We start from the raw sequence: 16,941 nt of genomic DNA, 5'->3' as shown, positions 1-16,941 counted from the left end.
TTTGCTGCCCAACTTGCCCCATGTCTGTAACCACACACAACGTGATGGGAGGTGTGCCCAAGAAGTGAACCGCTGAAAGCATGAACACGAAGCAAGGCGAACTACGACTGCAGCAAACCACTTCTAAAGGGCTTCATTCTTGCTCAGAACAGCTTGAAAGGAAACCTGTCACTCACGGAAGTTAATCCTCCATCTTTCACCTGTTTCAAAAGAAATACTAGTCTGATGGGCTCTCTTTTTCAGAGGTAAAGAGGGTTTCTGGAGGGCAGGGTCTAAGAGCAAAACATCAATAGGAAATGTATAAGCTTCCTTAAAACCTCGGTTTGTTTGTGACAGCCCCCAGCAGCTTTTACTGCCTCCAACAGCAACTGATAGATTTGAACGGAAAAGACAGATGTTAGTGGCCACAATGCTGCTTTGCAGAGAACCTGAAAGGAGAAACGCAAAACAACCGAGTGACAAGGCTGAGGACCTCGAGAGAGGGTTTCCTGCCATGCAGGAGTTCACATTGACAGAGCCACGTCCTGAAATGAGCACAGGAGCTCAGTCTGGAAATACAACTGGATTTAAGAGCCAAATTCCTGCCGGGTGCTGGCTGCTAGGATGTTACCATGTCCCACCTCCAGCCAGGGAGGGTCCCCATGCATGTTCCATGCTCCTGCAAAGGGGAGCTCGTGCCAGCTCTCCTGCCCATGGTGCCTATGCAGTGGCACGATCCCGCAGCCAGACACCACCACATGCTACATGCTCCTGCTCCACAGCCCAGAGACAGCATGGGCTCCTCTCACACATGGGTCTCAACACACACCAACACCCTCCTCTGCCTTCCTTTTCTATGGGGCTTTAATTAGAGGCAGACATAAAGGGGGGTATGCACAAATGTGTATTTTTAAGTGCTTCCCCCCCTGGGACCCCACTCACAGGCTGAGGAGTGAGAGCAAAGGAGGAGTAACTCCACAACAGCCTCTGAGTCCCTCCATGGCTTCATCCCACAGGTAGAGGAGCAGTGTCCCCTCTTAGGACACCTCTGACAGGTGCAGGACAAATGGGATGCTCCAAGCAAGGACATCCTACCCTCTGCTTTGCACATCAGGGGCTGCCAAGGGGCTGGCCACGTGTTCAAGCAGGATGAAGCCATAGCACATGCAGGTCTGGCCACCTCATTTCACCTGTCTGAGGCAGAATTATTACTCTGGGGCTGGACTGCTTCCTTTACAGTGCCAGAGCTCATTTTCAGAGAGAAAATGGGGGGAGAAAGCCTCTGACTCATTAAGCGCCTTTGTAAAGGACTCACTGTTGGCATTTGACTCTCTCAGTGAGATAAACACACAGTCATTTAGGTCGGAAGGGACCTTTGGAGGCCATCTGGTCCAATTCCCTACTCAAAGCAGCAGTAAATAAATCTCAGCACGTCTCCTCTGCTCCTGCAGCCAAAGGCACAGGTGGGGGACACATGAGGAGCAGGGGAGTCCTAAAGAGACCTCAACACAAGAAAAATCCCTCCTGCCCTGAACACCACCATGGAAAACAAGTCTCCTACCTGAGAAGAGGCTGCTAAACCACATGTGGCCCAAACTGACCACCTCAGCTCTCCCCCCAGAGCCTTGGAGTGTTTCCTCAACACAAAAAAGCAGATTTTGGCCCTTAAGTTCCAACCAAAGAAACACTGAGGTGCACAAAAGGTGCATAACTGACCCATAACTGCCTTTGGTCTGAATTTTACCCCTTTATTCCAAGGGCTCATGGCATTACTGTGAACCTTGCAAAGCAGTCCTGTCCCATCAACCTGGGAATAGCTGTAACTGCAGCCTCAAAGGTGCCACATCACCATACACTAGTGTCAGATACAGAAAATGCTGCAAAGCCCCCGTTTGACTGATCAAATCACCTGTTTCATGCTTTGATCTTGATGCAGGAGGCAGCAAACCCCCTGTGCTATCCTTCTCCAGCAAACATCTTCCCCAGCTATAACCCTGCAATGGTTTCAAGCTGTTTCTCGTCTGGTCTACTTCATTTCATCACACCAAAAGCAGCAACAGGCCTGAAACTGAATCACAGGCACCAGTTTCATTCATAAACTGGGCTGCACGCTTGCAGGGGGAGCTGGAGTTGTTATTTCTCACTGTTTACCACCTCCGAGCCAGGGAGCATTGTTTTTATCCCTATTGTGAGAACAAGAGTAGGGGAACAAAAATCACTTTGAGCTTCCCTTTCCCTCCCAATCAAATATAATGGAGAAAAAAAACCCACTGAGAGGCCGGATGTCAGATCCTCACGGAGTGTTTTTCCGAGCTATCTAGGGGAGCTCAGCCTGGTGCTGCAGGTCTCTGAGCCTGGTTTTATCAATGGGCTGCATTGGTCCATGTGAAAGGCCAGCAGGTGTTGGAACAATGAGCACAGACTGCCTCTACATCTGGGCTACAAAAGCAATCGTTGTGTTTACAAGAAACAGGATAATCAAGAAAACATCCTGCCACAGGCACCTAAACAACCACAGCCTCTTGTTACTCAGTTTTCTCTCACACTGCACCGCTTATTTATAGCACAAGAAGCTGGACCGGGAGGAGGAAAAACAGCAGAGTAGTTTTAACACTGGTTTCCATGCAGGAGTGACGCACGTGCAACGTGGAAGGCATGGACAGTGCCTGGCCTGCATTGTTCCTTCAGCTCGAGGTGGGATGCTATTAACCCTTGAGCTCTGGCTGGGAAGAATCAGCTGAGCAGGAGTTGTTGCTTTTGCTTCCTCGATGCAACCATGCCAGTTAAACGTAATTCAGTCTGGGATGCTCTGGATAGAAACTGAGCCGCCACATAGTGGATATGATTTTCCCAGTGCCTAAGCAGAAAGAGCTAGGCAATTATAGGGGAGGGATTGTGGAAATTGCTCATCCATCTTAGCCTTCAGCACTTCAGATTGGAGCAGCAGAGTAAGAGTGATTCTTCATGACCCAGCTTCAGTGTGTACTTGAGCCCAGAACCGTGTTGAGCTGCATCCCCAGAGCAAGCGGCACTGTGCTGTTCTGAGCTCTTACCCACCCAGGGCTCCCCAGCAAACCTCCTGCCTGTTTACTATGATATAAGGGGGTTCAGGTCAGCTAAAACCCACTGCCATTGAAGGGAATAGATAGAAGCTTATGTTGTGTAGCATTTCCTCTTTGCTTAAAACCATGACAATTTGGGATGTTTTCAGTCATTCATGGGCACACGTAGCCAGGATTAACAGTCAAAATTCTTCTCATTTTTCTATCAAAATCATGAGAGAACTATACACATCTCATATTGCTGCCTGGTGGGCCTATAAAGTCAGTAAATGGTTAGAGAATCTGTGCATCTTAAAAGAACTGAGATGGGTCTGTCCCAAAGTGCCATTTCACATGCGATACTGAACGCATCTTCACATTACACAACCAAAAGAAATGCTACTTATTTCCAGTATTTGCTTTGCAGAACAATATCGAAGCAACCTTTGCCCCCTGAAGTGACTAAAGCCTGACACTGTGTTTGTGTTCATTTATCACAAATTTCCTAGCTGAAGCCAAATGTTCAAGCCAACCACTTTCCTAAAACCTCCACTGACAAATGGCTTGGATAATGGCCAGAAGCCTGATCCTGATCCCTTTTTCTGTCTCTTTCTCACCAAAAAACCCATCTGGTGCATGTTAATTATCAGTCTGGATGGACTGCTAGATCTGTGCTAGCAGGCAGCTTTAAGAACAGCATCCTAGATAATTAAACTGCTGAATGCTGATGAACACTTGTCAATACAGAATCAAATCAATACAGTCCCTGATGTTTCCTAATGATGGACAGCCAGTGCTGTCTGAACCAGCTTCTTTTCAAAGCTTTAATTTTCTCAAACAACATTCTTTCAGGAGAGATGATTTGGGGTTTTACTTTCTAACAAAGAGAGAAGTGGAGTGCGGCATGGCATTTAATATCTGGCTGAGATTTAAAACGCACGCTCCTTATGAAGTGTGACATTTTATACCTGAAACCACAGGAACATTTCCCACATTTAAGTGATAGAGAGAAAATTCTTCAAATTAGATCTGAACTTTATACCTTCTAATTCTGCTCCAATCCTCCTCCTCCATGTACCATGCTCGGGCCTGATGAACACGCTGGTGCTATATCAAAGCCTAACAGACCTGACTGCCGACAAATCCCCTTCACTTAGCCTTGAAGTAAGCAGCAAACCTTCTGTACATCCAGTAGTTAATGTTAGCTGGAAAAATAGCTCAATGGTGGATTGCAAGGCTAAATGAACCGGTCAGCACAGCCCAGCTGGCAGAGCTATCCCTCCTGGCTGTCAGCATGAGCTGGTAGCCAGCACTGAAGCCACATGGCAGACCTAGGTCCCAAGTGTGCAGGAAAAAGCTGCCCAGAGCTCCTTTACACATTTTAATCCAAGCCTAAAGGTAAAACAAATGCCCACCAGCAACGAAGCCCAGAGCAGCATCTCCCAGACTTGCCCATCAGAGCTCCTACCCCTCACTTTCCTGTCCAACTAAGCTGTAACCAGGTCTTCCCTTGGGACCAATTGCCCTGCTGTCACAGCCTCCATCTTTTCCAGGAGAGGCTCTCTGTCAAGTCCTACAGGATGAGAGGTGCACCAGCACTCTGGGGTAGGTCTCTGGAGCAAGGTGGCTTTTCAGTGCGAGACATCCAGGAAAACCCATCCTCCTGGCACTTCTTCATAACCCATTTCATCCAGCTCATTGGTAGCATGCAAATGGGCCCCTTCAGCAACCCCTCATGTCAGCCAGAGATGCCTCATAGAGCACATCACAGCCTACACCTCAGCAAGGTGTAGCACAGATATCCCATGTCTGTCCCTATGGCCAAAGAAGCAACAGTATCCTTTACCCCCAAAGCCTCAAGTCATCCATTCCATGTGATGGAGAAAACCCTGACCACGCAGCCTCTCCTGCTGCATGCTCTTAGTCCAGCAACGCACACAAAAAACCCCACTCCTGGGCCTTGAAGGACAATCCAGACCTTTGTAAGTGCTTTGAAATATGAGTTGCAAAGGCAGGATATTTTTCCTATTATGTTCCTTGCTTTACTTAAGCCCTTACTCAATAAGAGACAGGTGCACTAAGCTCTTTGCCAGGGACAAGGCCCTCCAGTTTCATACATTCACCCTTTGGAAGCTCAGTAGTCGCCTCTTAAGCTTTTAATAAAAGACTTCTTTAAAAATGATGGCACCTAGTTTCCAAGGCAGCAGAACTTTTAAGCTCATGTTTGCAAGAGCCTAAGGAATTATAGATGCCAGAAGTAACACACTGTATAAAACCCATCACCTATTCCTGCTGGATAGATTAAATAACACAGTTCTATTAATGCAACACAATCTGGGCAAGGAAGTCGCTATCAGTGCTATACAGAAACATACAATGTGTGGAGTAACAGCTACAAATCCTTTAATCTCTGCTGGTACCTAGAGATCTCAGATGGTTGGTGCCTGTACAGATTATAGGAGATATGTGATCCTAGACTGGAAAGACTGAGACGCTTCATGGTGTTGCCTGACCAATGGCCTCCTGGACCTCAGCTGCAATTCAGTGCTCCAGGGGAAGAGATGAGAAGGGAGATAAAGGAGCAGAAAGCTGGAGATGGGGATGGAGAGCTCCTGTGCCAAACCTGAAGCACAAGATGCTGCCATGATAGAAAACACATCACAGGGCAGTCCTTTGAGGATAGCACTGTCCAAACTGCCCAGGCAGACACGCATCCTCTCACTTCAAACTCAAGGATTTAACTGGAAACCTACAGGAAACCAGGATCTCTCACACTCCCCAGTTACTCCGTTTATAGGTGTCTATTTTCTTAGGCTAAACTATTCTCAGTCACATGCTACTCCCATTTTGGCTACAAAGCAGGCTCCTTTCCCATGGAAAACAAGCAAAAACATCAACTCCGCTTACTTCATAATTAATTTTACTGCATCACTTTTTTGTAGCTTAATTTCCCATCTTTTCAAGGAAGATGTTTGCTTTTTGGGGTGTTGGAAGTCAGCAATGGGCACTCCATCTTTAATACAGTTTCTAACACAATAAAGACCATCCATTGCACTGTGACAATGAGGTGCTAACACAGGGCAATAAATTCAGATTAATAATTAACATCCACATCGTATCAACCAATCTTGTTGCTCTGACTTCCAACTGCTTCAGAAGGCTTCTCAGTTGTCTCAAATATTGCTTAGCTATTAATTTTAGAAGCTACTTTTGATTGATGCATTCCAGAATAAGAAAAACAAAGTCATTTTCTATTCTGACTCCAATTCCTGAATTTACTTGTTGAATCACAAGAGTTACTCCCTTTCTCTTGGAGATTTGTGAACGATAGCTTAAGGTCTATGGGAAAGGGTATATTGCTTAGGGGTTATGGCCAAATTGGTCCTTAAAACCACACACTCCGATGGAAACAGCACTGCTGGGACTCTGCGGGTAGAACTCTGGCTGGAAAAGGAATAGTTCAGCAGAAAAAGGGATGCATAAATGCCCACACTGATGAAAATACAAATGCGATGTTCCCATCTGGGCTGCAAAGACTCAGTTAAGGTATTAAACATGAACCAAACACAAGTTAGTTACTGCTTGAGAGCCCCCCCTAACCTGCAGATGGATCTTCAGGCATTGAAAGGAAGCAAGCAAGTTTCTGATGTAAACGGCAGCAGCATGAAGAACCACTTTCCCATGCTGATTTTACACCCCTCCAAAAGAAAAAGCAAACAAGTCCTGAAAGCTCACTTACTCTTAACAAAACCCCACCAATCCAATACATCAAAAGCAATTGTGCAACGTGCATGACCATCACATGGCTCAGAAAATAACACACCTCAGATGCTTTTTGTTATGGTCTTGGTCCTTTAAGGTTCATAGTTTCAATGTGAAACCTTCTCCTCCAAAGCCATGGGGGCTAGGAACTTGATTTGAGAAGCTGATAGCCAAGACTCTCACCTAATTATGTGAGATGGGGCTTCAAGGGCGGGGGGGGTATAAATACATAAAACCAGGAAAGGAACACAGACATCCTGAGATTTATGTCTAAAATGTGACTGCTGGCAGAGCACTCATTGTCCCACACTGCTCCATTTCCCCCTTCCCCACTTGCGCTGTCGAGGAGTGCATTTTCCACCCCCAAACCCCTGTAATGTGCTGTAATCCTGTCTCACTAGCTTTGATTCCCCCTTTTTTTCAATAAGGAGCCTTTTAATGTCCTACAACAGATGCTTCTCACCCCATGCACAAACAGTGAATTAAAACGATTAGTGGCTCCCATTCCCCCATTGCTAATATTTGTAAAACCCAAAGCCGGAGCACATCCAGCTAGGAGGGTGAAGTACCCATAGGTGGGATGGAGACACAGGTCTCGGCGGTCACTGCCCAGCCGCCCTTGGCATCCAGATGTGCTCAGTTCGGGGATACAACGGGGAGAGGAAGTACAGAACACGAGGCGGGTTTCCAGCTGTTGCAAGGGGGAAAAACCCCACAAACAATAAGCACCGTGTTTTTAAGCAGTAGGGGATGGAAAACCACTACAAACTTGTCTCCGTGGGTGCTCGGAGAAACAAAAATAGAGGCAAAACGCGATGAAACGCGGACCGTCCATACACTGCGCAGCAGCACCGGCAGGCTATAACGTGCACGCATCTCGCGGCCCTGTCTCCACGGTAACGGCGGGGCGCACGCAAGGCGTCCGGTTGCCCGGGCCTCGGACAGGCCGCTGCCAGCCGGGGCCAGGCCGGAGGGGCTCCGAGCGGTCTCGGCACCGGTGTGGGCTCCGCGGCGGCCTCCGCTGCGCTTCGCCATGTCTCAGGCGTGAGTAGCGCGGGGCGCGGGGGCCAGGCGGGGCAAAGGGCCGCAGGTGCTCGGGCGGAACCCGGCTGAAGGGGCTAAAATACACACACACCCCTCCACACACCCCAACCCTCCGCGCATCTCCGGAGGGGAGCACCCGCCGGTGCGAACGCGGTGCCACCGGTTCCGCCGCGCCGTATCCGGTGGGGCGCGGCCGCGGCCAGTCCGCGGGTTCCAACGAGGGGATGTTCAGCCGCTCCAAGGCTTCGGCTCACCTCGGCAGCATTTAGGCCGCTGTTGGTACCTTTCCTACCCACTCTGCCCATCTCTGCTTGCAAAAACATCACTTTTTCCCCTTTCCCAGACGAAAACTTGCACAAACTAGGGTTTTTCGCCCTGTAATGAATTCCTGATGCTGTCAGCAATGTACAAGTCTTAAAAGTTTGTTTGCAATAAGCAGACCCTGATGATGGCATTGGATCAAAGTGCCTGCAGGGAGCCATGCTCATCTTTCCAGAAACATTACTAAGATACCCAGCCTCCTTACTAAGAATTACTATTGGTTCCTACGTTGCTATTGTGCTACAAAGATGGGAACCTAACTGTGAGCATCCTTTATGGCATTATCCCTCAGTATTTCGCAGTTTGCTGCCTCCATGTCCAGCAGAGCAAGCCTAAATCTCTCAACCCGTCTTCACTGTTCAGCTTAACTCAGTGTAATTTTAATAGACAGGGTTCTTCAGCATTTCCTGCAGCACTACTAGTGCTAAACAGCAAATCCACGCAAACATGATACGCATCTCCTCACCACATGACTAAACTATATACAGTTCTGCTTCCAAACGAGGTAGTAATGCTGGTAAGGGACTCCAAGTTGACATTGATGCTACTTGGCTCACTTAACTGGAATCACTCTATAGCTGTGCACAGCATGACATTTATAGCTGGGCTAATCCTGCCCTTCATAAATACATGTCTGAATATATACCAGTTCATCAATTACTGCTTCTATGGGGCCTGAGTTGAGCAACAGGCTGGATAGCTTTGTTTGCAGTGTTCTATACCTCAGCATACCAAGTTTTCTGGACAGTTTGTGCAGTTATTTATTGCCCCATGCTGGATTCAGGTTTTACCACCTCAGAATCTGAAATTAATAAATGTTAAGAAAACCCAACAGTAAAATGTAATAAAAAAATGGTCACAAACAATCAGGAAAATAAAAAGTAGAAAATTCTTACCTAAATATAGACAGCTTTAACTTCATAGAATCCCAGGCTGGTTTGAGTTGGAAGGGACCTTAAAGCTCATCCAATTCCAACCCCCTGCCACAGGCACCTCATCACTCTCATAGTTAGAACAGGGAAGAACTTCTTCCTAACTGTCTAATCTCAATCTCGCCTCCTGGTTTTTAAATGGTTGTGGCTGACAGTGCTGGCAAATGCATTAGAAAAGTTATCAATATTTCCTGTTCAGAGCTTTGTGCATTCCTCCCCAGCATAGAGCCGAGTTGTAATCAATGCCAGTAGTTACCAAATAGGAGTGCTTCTTGCTTTTGCAGAGCAAGATCGTTTAGAACATGACTCAGCCGAATCGGTTCTCAAGTACTGATGGTACTGTTACATAGACTCATAGAATAGTTTTGGTTGGAAGGGACCTTCAGGGGTCATCTAGTCCAACATGACTGTATGATGCCATGTCATATGGAAGACAGACTTCATGCTATAGATAGGCACATCAGTAAGTCCCAGTCGAGTCTGTAGCAGTGATCTCTCAATGCTGTACAGTCACATTCTGTGTACTCTATAGAACTGCGACACAGCACATAGCTCTTGTTCTGAGCTTGAGGTAAACAGCTGCTTTTTAGACATCTGGAAGAACAGCTGCTACCACAGAGAAATTGCCTGCGTCTCCTGCAGGCAGTTGGACATACAAATGTACTAAGTGTGTGTGCAGGGTGGTTGTCTCATGCACTGTAAGTCAGAGCGGTCAGGCTGGCATCTTCTGCAGCACTGAGTCACACTGCACATGAGTTTACATGGCTGGAATATCAGTTATTTCCATCCAGTTTATGTTCACTGTCCTCAGGGCCCTGTGGTTTGAAGCTCACGAAAGAGTGTTATTCCACTGCTTTAGTTTTGCATTAGGGTAGAGGCAGGACACTTAGGGCACTCAGTTATATTCTCTTAGGGTCAGTAAGCTCCAGCAGCCAGCCATAGGAAAACTCAGTGTTCAGACTTGCTTGATATGTTCTGAGGACAGCTGTAGTACCCCTTACATTTGCCGTGGGGATCATTAAGAAGTGCTGGATGTAGCACGCTTCCTAAAGTACTCAGACCCCAGCATTTGCATACAGATGTACGCTCTGTTCCAGACACTGAGCAGGAAACTTACAGAGATGGCTTTGCATTTATGTGTTCCTGCTGTGTTTCCTTTATGAATCTGTTTACCATTTACTTGACCTGTAGGAACAGTGATTTCTTAACTTGCCCTCACAGTCCTACTCCTGCCACATTAAAGCTGAGCCTTGGTGCTGCTACCACTAGTACCAGGTTTTAACCAGCTACAGGACGTTTGCCATTGCCACCAAGGGGCTTTAAACAATCAGAGTGCTTTAAAATTTCACCTCATGTCACAAAGAGAACTTTCTGTGGTTAAATATTGATCTAAGACAAGATCTTTAGCATCTCATTTTCTGCTTCTCACAGAAGCAGCCAAAGGAGACCTGTGTATTTTGTATTGCACGCCCAAAGCTCTGATGAACAAAATGAGGTTGCAAAACCATAGTGTAAGAAAATGCCAATCCAACTTTAATCCCCTCTTCTCTCCCCCGCTTTTCGTGGCTGCATTACGATGCAGTTTCTTACGTTGTGATCACATCCTATTTTCTTCCTATGGGGCCCCAGCCTCATTCAGCTATTGGGTTGTTGCTGAATATTTCTTTTTATCCCCTCATTCAGGGTCTGGCCCCAGGCCATATTCTTCAAATTCCATCCAAACGCCACAATTATTAGCTTCCTTCTGGGCATTCCGAGCATGTTCTCTCTCATACATCTCTCAAGCATTCATGGATTCATCTTTGCCCCTCTTCCCACCCCTGGTAAGCATTAGCATGTCATCTTGTTTATGTTAAAGGAGGAAAACAGAGGCAGAATCCAAATGATCACAACTAAGACCTAAAGTCTCTCATACATCTCCCTTCATCCTTAATGAGCAGGTAGGGAAAGATCTTGTGCATTTACTTGTACACTGTCTCCTTCAGGAAAAAGCATTGCCAGTGGAAATACTCCAGCAGCGTTTCTCCTGGAAAACGGTGAAAGAAGCAGCTACAGGTCTCAAGACCATGTTAACTTTGAGCTTCAAGCCTGATCCTAGCAGAGGTGGAGCAGCACCCAGGCACAGCGTCTGCTGCAGCAGCGCTACACAAGGGCTGCATGAGTTACCAAAGCTCTCTTTCCCCATCCTCTCACGTTTCCCTGCAGAGAGGAGGCTGCTGTTCTCCTTCTTACCTCCACGGAAGGGCAGCCTGACAGACAGAGGGATGGCCCTTGGCACAGGCTACACGAAAGCTCAGCCATGAAATATGTCAATCACTTTGCAAGGTCTTCCTGTAAGAAAACAGCCATGAGTTTGGCCAGAGAAGGTGCTTGAGACCTGCTGAGGTGTGGCGTTGCCACGGCTGCAGGTGAAGGGGGTTCCTTCACCTTCCCTGCAGTGTCCCAGCACATTTATGCCACATAAAACCTTTTATCCCCTATGCACTTTCTGTCATAGCACCACAGACTGAACTTGGAGATGACAGAAGCACAGAGCTGGTCACATTAACAATGTCACCAGGCTGTATGTTTTCTTCCCCTGTCACAAACAAAGCCTGGTGAGGTTTTTCTTTACCCCAAGTACTTCCAACTTTGTAAAACATCATGGCTAGAGCAAGCCTGCTTAAAAAGTCATCTGACAGCCCTACCTTCACCACCAGCTAAGAAGTTTGGCATAGCTGCAAGCCTGACCAAGCTCAGAGCCACGAGTCTGCATTGCTCCAAAGTGCACGATAAAGGCTTTTACATCAGAAATTGATCCAGACAACCTTTCAGTCACTTTATGTCATAAGGCCACGCTGATCTCTGTTTGTGTCTACACCTCTCCACGCCAAGAGCAGCTTTGTCTATAAGACTAAAGAAAAGAGAAGGCCACTCCCATAATATATTTAGTCCCGCAAGGCAATACCTGAGTTGGTTGTAGCAGGGGAATAGGTAACTGCTGACCTCAACAAGCCAGCAGTCATCTTAAGCGTAGTGATCTTTGGAAAGAGAAGAAAGAACCAAAGCAAAGCAGCAGTGTTTGTGCAGCCCCTTTTCCCCTAGGGCCTCACTTTCCCCTCCCAACCTTTGTCTCTTGGTTCTTTATTTGACAGGGGCTGCAGGGCAGGGTTTCCCTCCCCTGTGTTTGCCCAGGGTTTAGCACAATGGCTGACCTGTCAAGCCCAGAGGATCTAGAGGATTCCCTGAGGACTGGCCCATACATGCACTTCCTCATTGCCAGACCCACGTCTCACTCCCTCTGCTCCTTGTGCCCACGGAAGCCCTGCTCCAGCACGCAGATTCCTGCTCCAGCCCCACTCCTCACTCCCTTGTTCTCACAAGCCCTGTCAGTGCTTTCCCTGTTCCCTGCTCTATGGCTCAGAACAGCCCAATCTCCTGAGAAAGGCAGGTAGTTTGCAATGGTGGCATAAATGCTCCAGAAGTGTGTTAAAACACACACAATTTAGAGTTCATTTAATCAAATGGGTGTTTCCATGTTAGGTGAAGAGACATGACCCACATCAGTCAGATGTTTTCCCTTCCATCTCTTTACATCCAGCAGACAATGCAGTAGTGCACATGCAGTGCTATGCTCTGCATTTATATGGTTGGCATATGAAAGTGAGAGATATTTCTGTCCTCGGGGGACAGCCCAGAAAAAACAGGCATCAAAGTAGCCTGGGTTCAGCCCATATACAAACCCAGAGACAGACACAACTTGGAATGCAAACTGCCATGTCCTGAAATAACAGGAATAGTTCCCTTTGGCAGTCAAGTAAAAACACCGAGACACTGTGGGGAGAAGGGGGAAGGAAAACCACACAGGCACAAAGGTGACCTTATTGGTGCCAGGCTCCAGTACTGGCTCCTGAGTGGTCTGAAGGACAGTTTGCATGCTCAGCACAAACCCTTTCAAGCAGAGCATGCTTAAGTGTCAAAAGAAGCTCTGCACAAGGAGGCAGGGTAACCTCAGCTGGACCTCAGGACCATTTTAGTAAAAGAGATGGATGGGTCAAACAAACGTGCAGAGTTAGAGGGCCCTGGAATACTGAAAGAGGCAATGTGTAATTTGGCAGGATTTTAAACAGCTTTTTATAACTTGAGCAGAAAAAAAAAAACAAAAACTAAAAGTTTCACTCTAAATAAAGAGATCAGGCTTTATTTTGAGCAGTAAAAGCAAGATTCAAACTAGAAACCATGCTATAGCAAGAGTCTTCTTTAGCCCTTGTTTTAGACTCGGTTTGTACTTCATGGGAGTGAAGAGAAGGGACATTGGTTAAGAGTTAGAGCCTTGACCTTCCCTCCAAGCCTTAAGCTGCCAGAAAGCACTCTGGGGGCTCTGGAGTTAAGTCACTCTACGTGTTTTTAACTCATCCCATTACAGGATTGCTTATTTTACCCATAACACTCCTATTTTGTAGTTGCTATGACAATTTGCGGCATTACTTATACTGCTATACACATGCGAAGATTGAGACAGACATCCTTCTTTCCCAGGATTTAATCATCTTATGCCATGAGAAGGAAAATTATGCTCAGTGGTGCTGGTTGTCAGCACTACAGGCTAGTTAGATGCTTTAATCCAATCTAATTCTGATGCAGCATCACCCTCAGGGACAGATACAGCTCACACCCTACCTATTACAGAACAGGAACGAGTCTACTAGATGAATCAGTAACAGTAAATGAAAAGCCAGCATGCTCAAGGCTGTTCTGTACTCCCCCTTCAGCGTGTGGAAGCAATTTTGAGGGAGTTTACAGCTTAATGCAGAGGGGTACTGAGCAAATAGGCAAAAATACAAGTAGGGACTTGGAGGTCACACGCCGTCAGATTGACGGGCACGGAGCATCAGTCCTGTTCTTTGCTTTTAACGCGTAACCTTGAAGACACGTTACTCCTCCTGACTACCCTTTGAACACAGTTGTCTCTAAAACTGAAGGGCTCCTCAGGATTACAGCAGCTCTGCCAGACAGGGCTATAAACACACCAAGCACATCCAATCCTTCAGGCTAGTCCAGAAGGACTCCCATTTAGATACCAGTGAAACCTGAAATAATGTTCTGGGAGAGGAAGCAAATGGCTGTGCACATGTCCTCTGGTTTTTAGTCAGGGAGAGCCAAAGGAACACTCAAATCACATTGCTGCTTGCACTTATCTGTTCCCAGTTATCAAGTATCTGCTGTTTCCCATTACATGCCTAACAAACAGAAGCACTAGGGCCATGTCCCCCCAAGGTGTCATTCACTCTAACTGCAACAGGTACAAGAGAAAATCTAGCAGCTCCTCATAACTCTTTTCTGTCAATACTTCATTTTCCAGTGGGCCTATCCCTTCTTTTGCCCTCATTTACACAGAGCATCACTGCTGCAAGAGCTCCAAACATGCCACAATATCCATAGTCTTAACATCTGACCCACAGCAACGTGCTTGCAATCATCTTAATGCTTATCCGATAAACTAATGCGTTATGGAAACAATTATGTTCCATCTATATTGCCTGATGTTAACACGCTCTGAAGGCTGGAGCACTGTCTCCCTCCTCCCTTAAAAACTCATTTGAAATATAAAGAGAAACTGGATATTAGCTGGCTCAGCAGGAGGAACCACTTGACATTCCTCAGCCAGAGGAGGCAGAAAGGGAGATTATTGTAAATTGGAGTGGACAATCATGGAATTGGTTCTTGTACAAGCTGTTGTCCCCATGCAATAACCTGCATTCAGAACACTTCAACCTGTGCATACCCACTGTTCATAAACCTGCAGGGCTAGGCTTCCCCCAAGATTTACAGCTTCCCCACTGCCAAATGCCCTATGAGCAGGCACAGCTACGTAAGTACAATACCACGTTGTTTCCTTCTGTGCTGGAAAACCCCCTGAACCTCATACCAGTAGACGTTCTTCCGCATGCTGACTGTGGAGGAAGTGGACAAACCTCCCATTGATTCACTGGCAGAGCTATTAGGTCAAAGCTAACACTGGTCATACTTGTGCCAAGCCTCTCCACGCTGCTGGTTTTATGTTGTATATCTCCTGCACCTGGGTTAATTGCTGCAATTAAATCATTTGGGTGGTGCAAAGGGATGTCAATGAAATAGGGAAAAAGGAAAGGGAAAGAGCTGGGTGGGCTGCAGAGGCATTAGGAAAAGCAGGACCAGCTGCATCCTGCAGAAACCCAAGTCAGCTGAAAAGTGTAATGTGCACTTTAATGTTAACAGTGCAGATTCAATAGCAGGGTTCAGGTTGGTGGTGGTTCTGCTGATGGCTTCAGGGAGTCCCAAAAGCCCCATCAGGATCCTGGATGTGCTGCACACACCTCATGCTCAGGGCACTTGTGGGCTGGAGTTTGTCCTCCCATCCACTGCACTGGTCCCTCCTGCAGCACAAGGGTCATTCTGTTCTCTGAGGTTGGGAATGATAAGATCAGCTGACAGAGCTCCCACTTAGGCAATTACAGTCTAGCATAAGTAATGTTAACAGCTGCCTGGATTTCTTGTCAGAATTAATACACAAGCACTTGCTCAGTGCTGCTCAGACCAGCAAGAGAGCTGCTCTAAAAGCTCATCTAATGGAGGCAGAGCCTTTTAGTATTCATCCATCTTTGACAGGCTCTAGGAACACCAAGCAGTAGTTTGGTGGATGAGTCTGCATTGCACCATGGAGGCCAGTAGCCTTTATTTCTAGGTGTAAGAAACAAAAGTCAGCTTTCCCTGTTACCTTAGCCCACTGTTTTCCCCTCCTCCTGCAAACCTGACAGCGTGAATCAACTTTTTCTCCCAGCATCACTGAGGCTCAGTGCAGAAGCTTCTTACCTTTGCTATTAAAGAAACATTGCCAAAGGTGTAAGATGTTTTTGACAGCTGTCACTCCCAAGAGAGAGCCTTTACCTGGGCAGAAGTAAAACAGAACCTAACAGTGTCTTTGACTACCACAGATGTAGCACCTTTCGGTGACAAATCTGCTGCTTGAGCTCTTCTATGAAGAAAAGCCTCTTTGCCCAGAGTCCGTTTCTTGCCCCTTTAGGATGATTTCCCATGATATTCTGCACTTGATCTGCTTTTACCATGACAAGCAAATGACAGCCAGTGCATACTCATCACATCAGAGCTCCACCTGTTCATAGAATCACAGAACTCTTTGGATTGAAGGGACCTTAAAGCTCATCCAGTTCTAACTCCCTTCACCTTCCACTAGAGGAGGTTGCCCCTGTGTCCAACCTGGCCTTGAACGCTGCCAGGGATGGGGCAGCCACATCTTCTCTGGGCACCCTGTGCCAGTGCCTCAGCACCCTCACAGGGAAGAATTTTCCTACCAAATTCCTACCAAAACCACCAAGTAAAAAGCATTATTACTTCTGAAAGTGAAGCTGGTAACAAAGGTAGGTGACAGACATCAAATAGGTTTGGACCAGACATTCAGCAATTGCTTGGAGTGCAGCAGTTGCTACCAAAGAAATAAATCACTTTCCTCACTTCACATCTGAAATAGTGCTCACAGCTCCACTCTAACACTGGCACCAACACAGCACTTACCCTACAATGAGCCCTGAGAACCACTTCAGAAGAAAGGCAGAAAATCAACACATGCTTCAGAAACATCAATTGGTCCTCATCCCAAATATGCAGGGACCTAAACCAGACCTTCCCCCATCATAAGGACTTTGAGGGGACACCCCTTTTCCATTAAACCATCTTCTCTATTAGCACAATGGAATGAAACTCATGGCACTATAGGGGGATGTAGCTTCAAGCATTCAAAGGATGCATTAAGGTGAAAATGAAAAGTTAAATACATTGTAGTTAAAATCTCTTTATAAATGTAATGGCTCACATTTCCAGTTTGC

General features: G+C 46.7%; 1 protein-coding gene across 1 annotated transcript in view; it reads left to right on the top strand.

The window, feature by feature from the left end:
- Positions 1-7,808: 7,808 nt before the first annotated feature.
- IQCA1 (IQ motif containing with AAA domain 1) overlaps positions 7,809-16,941 on the top strand; it is a 95,666-nt gene continuing 86,533 nt past the window's right edge. Inside the window, exon 1 of the mRNA XM_061460333.1 lies at positions 7,809-7,826. Coding sequence (XP_061316317.1) covers positions 7,816-7,826 — 11 coding nt within the window. The 5' untranslated portion in view covers positions 7,809-7,815. The remainder of the gene's footprint in view (positions 7,827-16,941) is intronic.

Source organism: Pezoporus flaviventris, unplaced genomic scaffold (assembly GCF_033815535.1).
Source record: "Pezoporus flaviventris isolate CSIRO_AGI_PZ_B2104156 unplaced genomic scaffold, CSIRO_AGI_Pfla_v1 ptg000001l, whole genome shotgun sequence".
NCBI classification, from domain to species: Eukaryota; Metazoa; Chordata; class Aves; order Psittaciformes; family Psittacidae; genus Pezoporus; species Pezoporus flaviventris.
The sequence above is the reverse complement of the archived record's forward strand: the minus strand, read 5'-3'. Positions and strand labels throughout refer to the sequence as shown.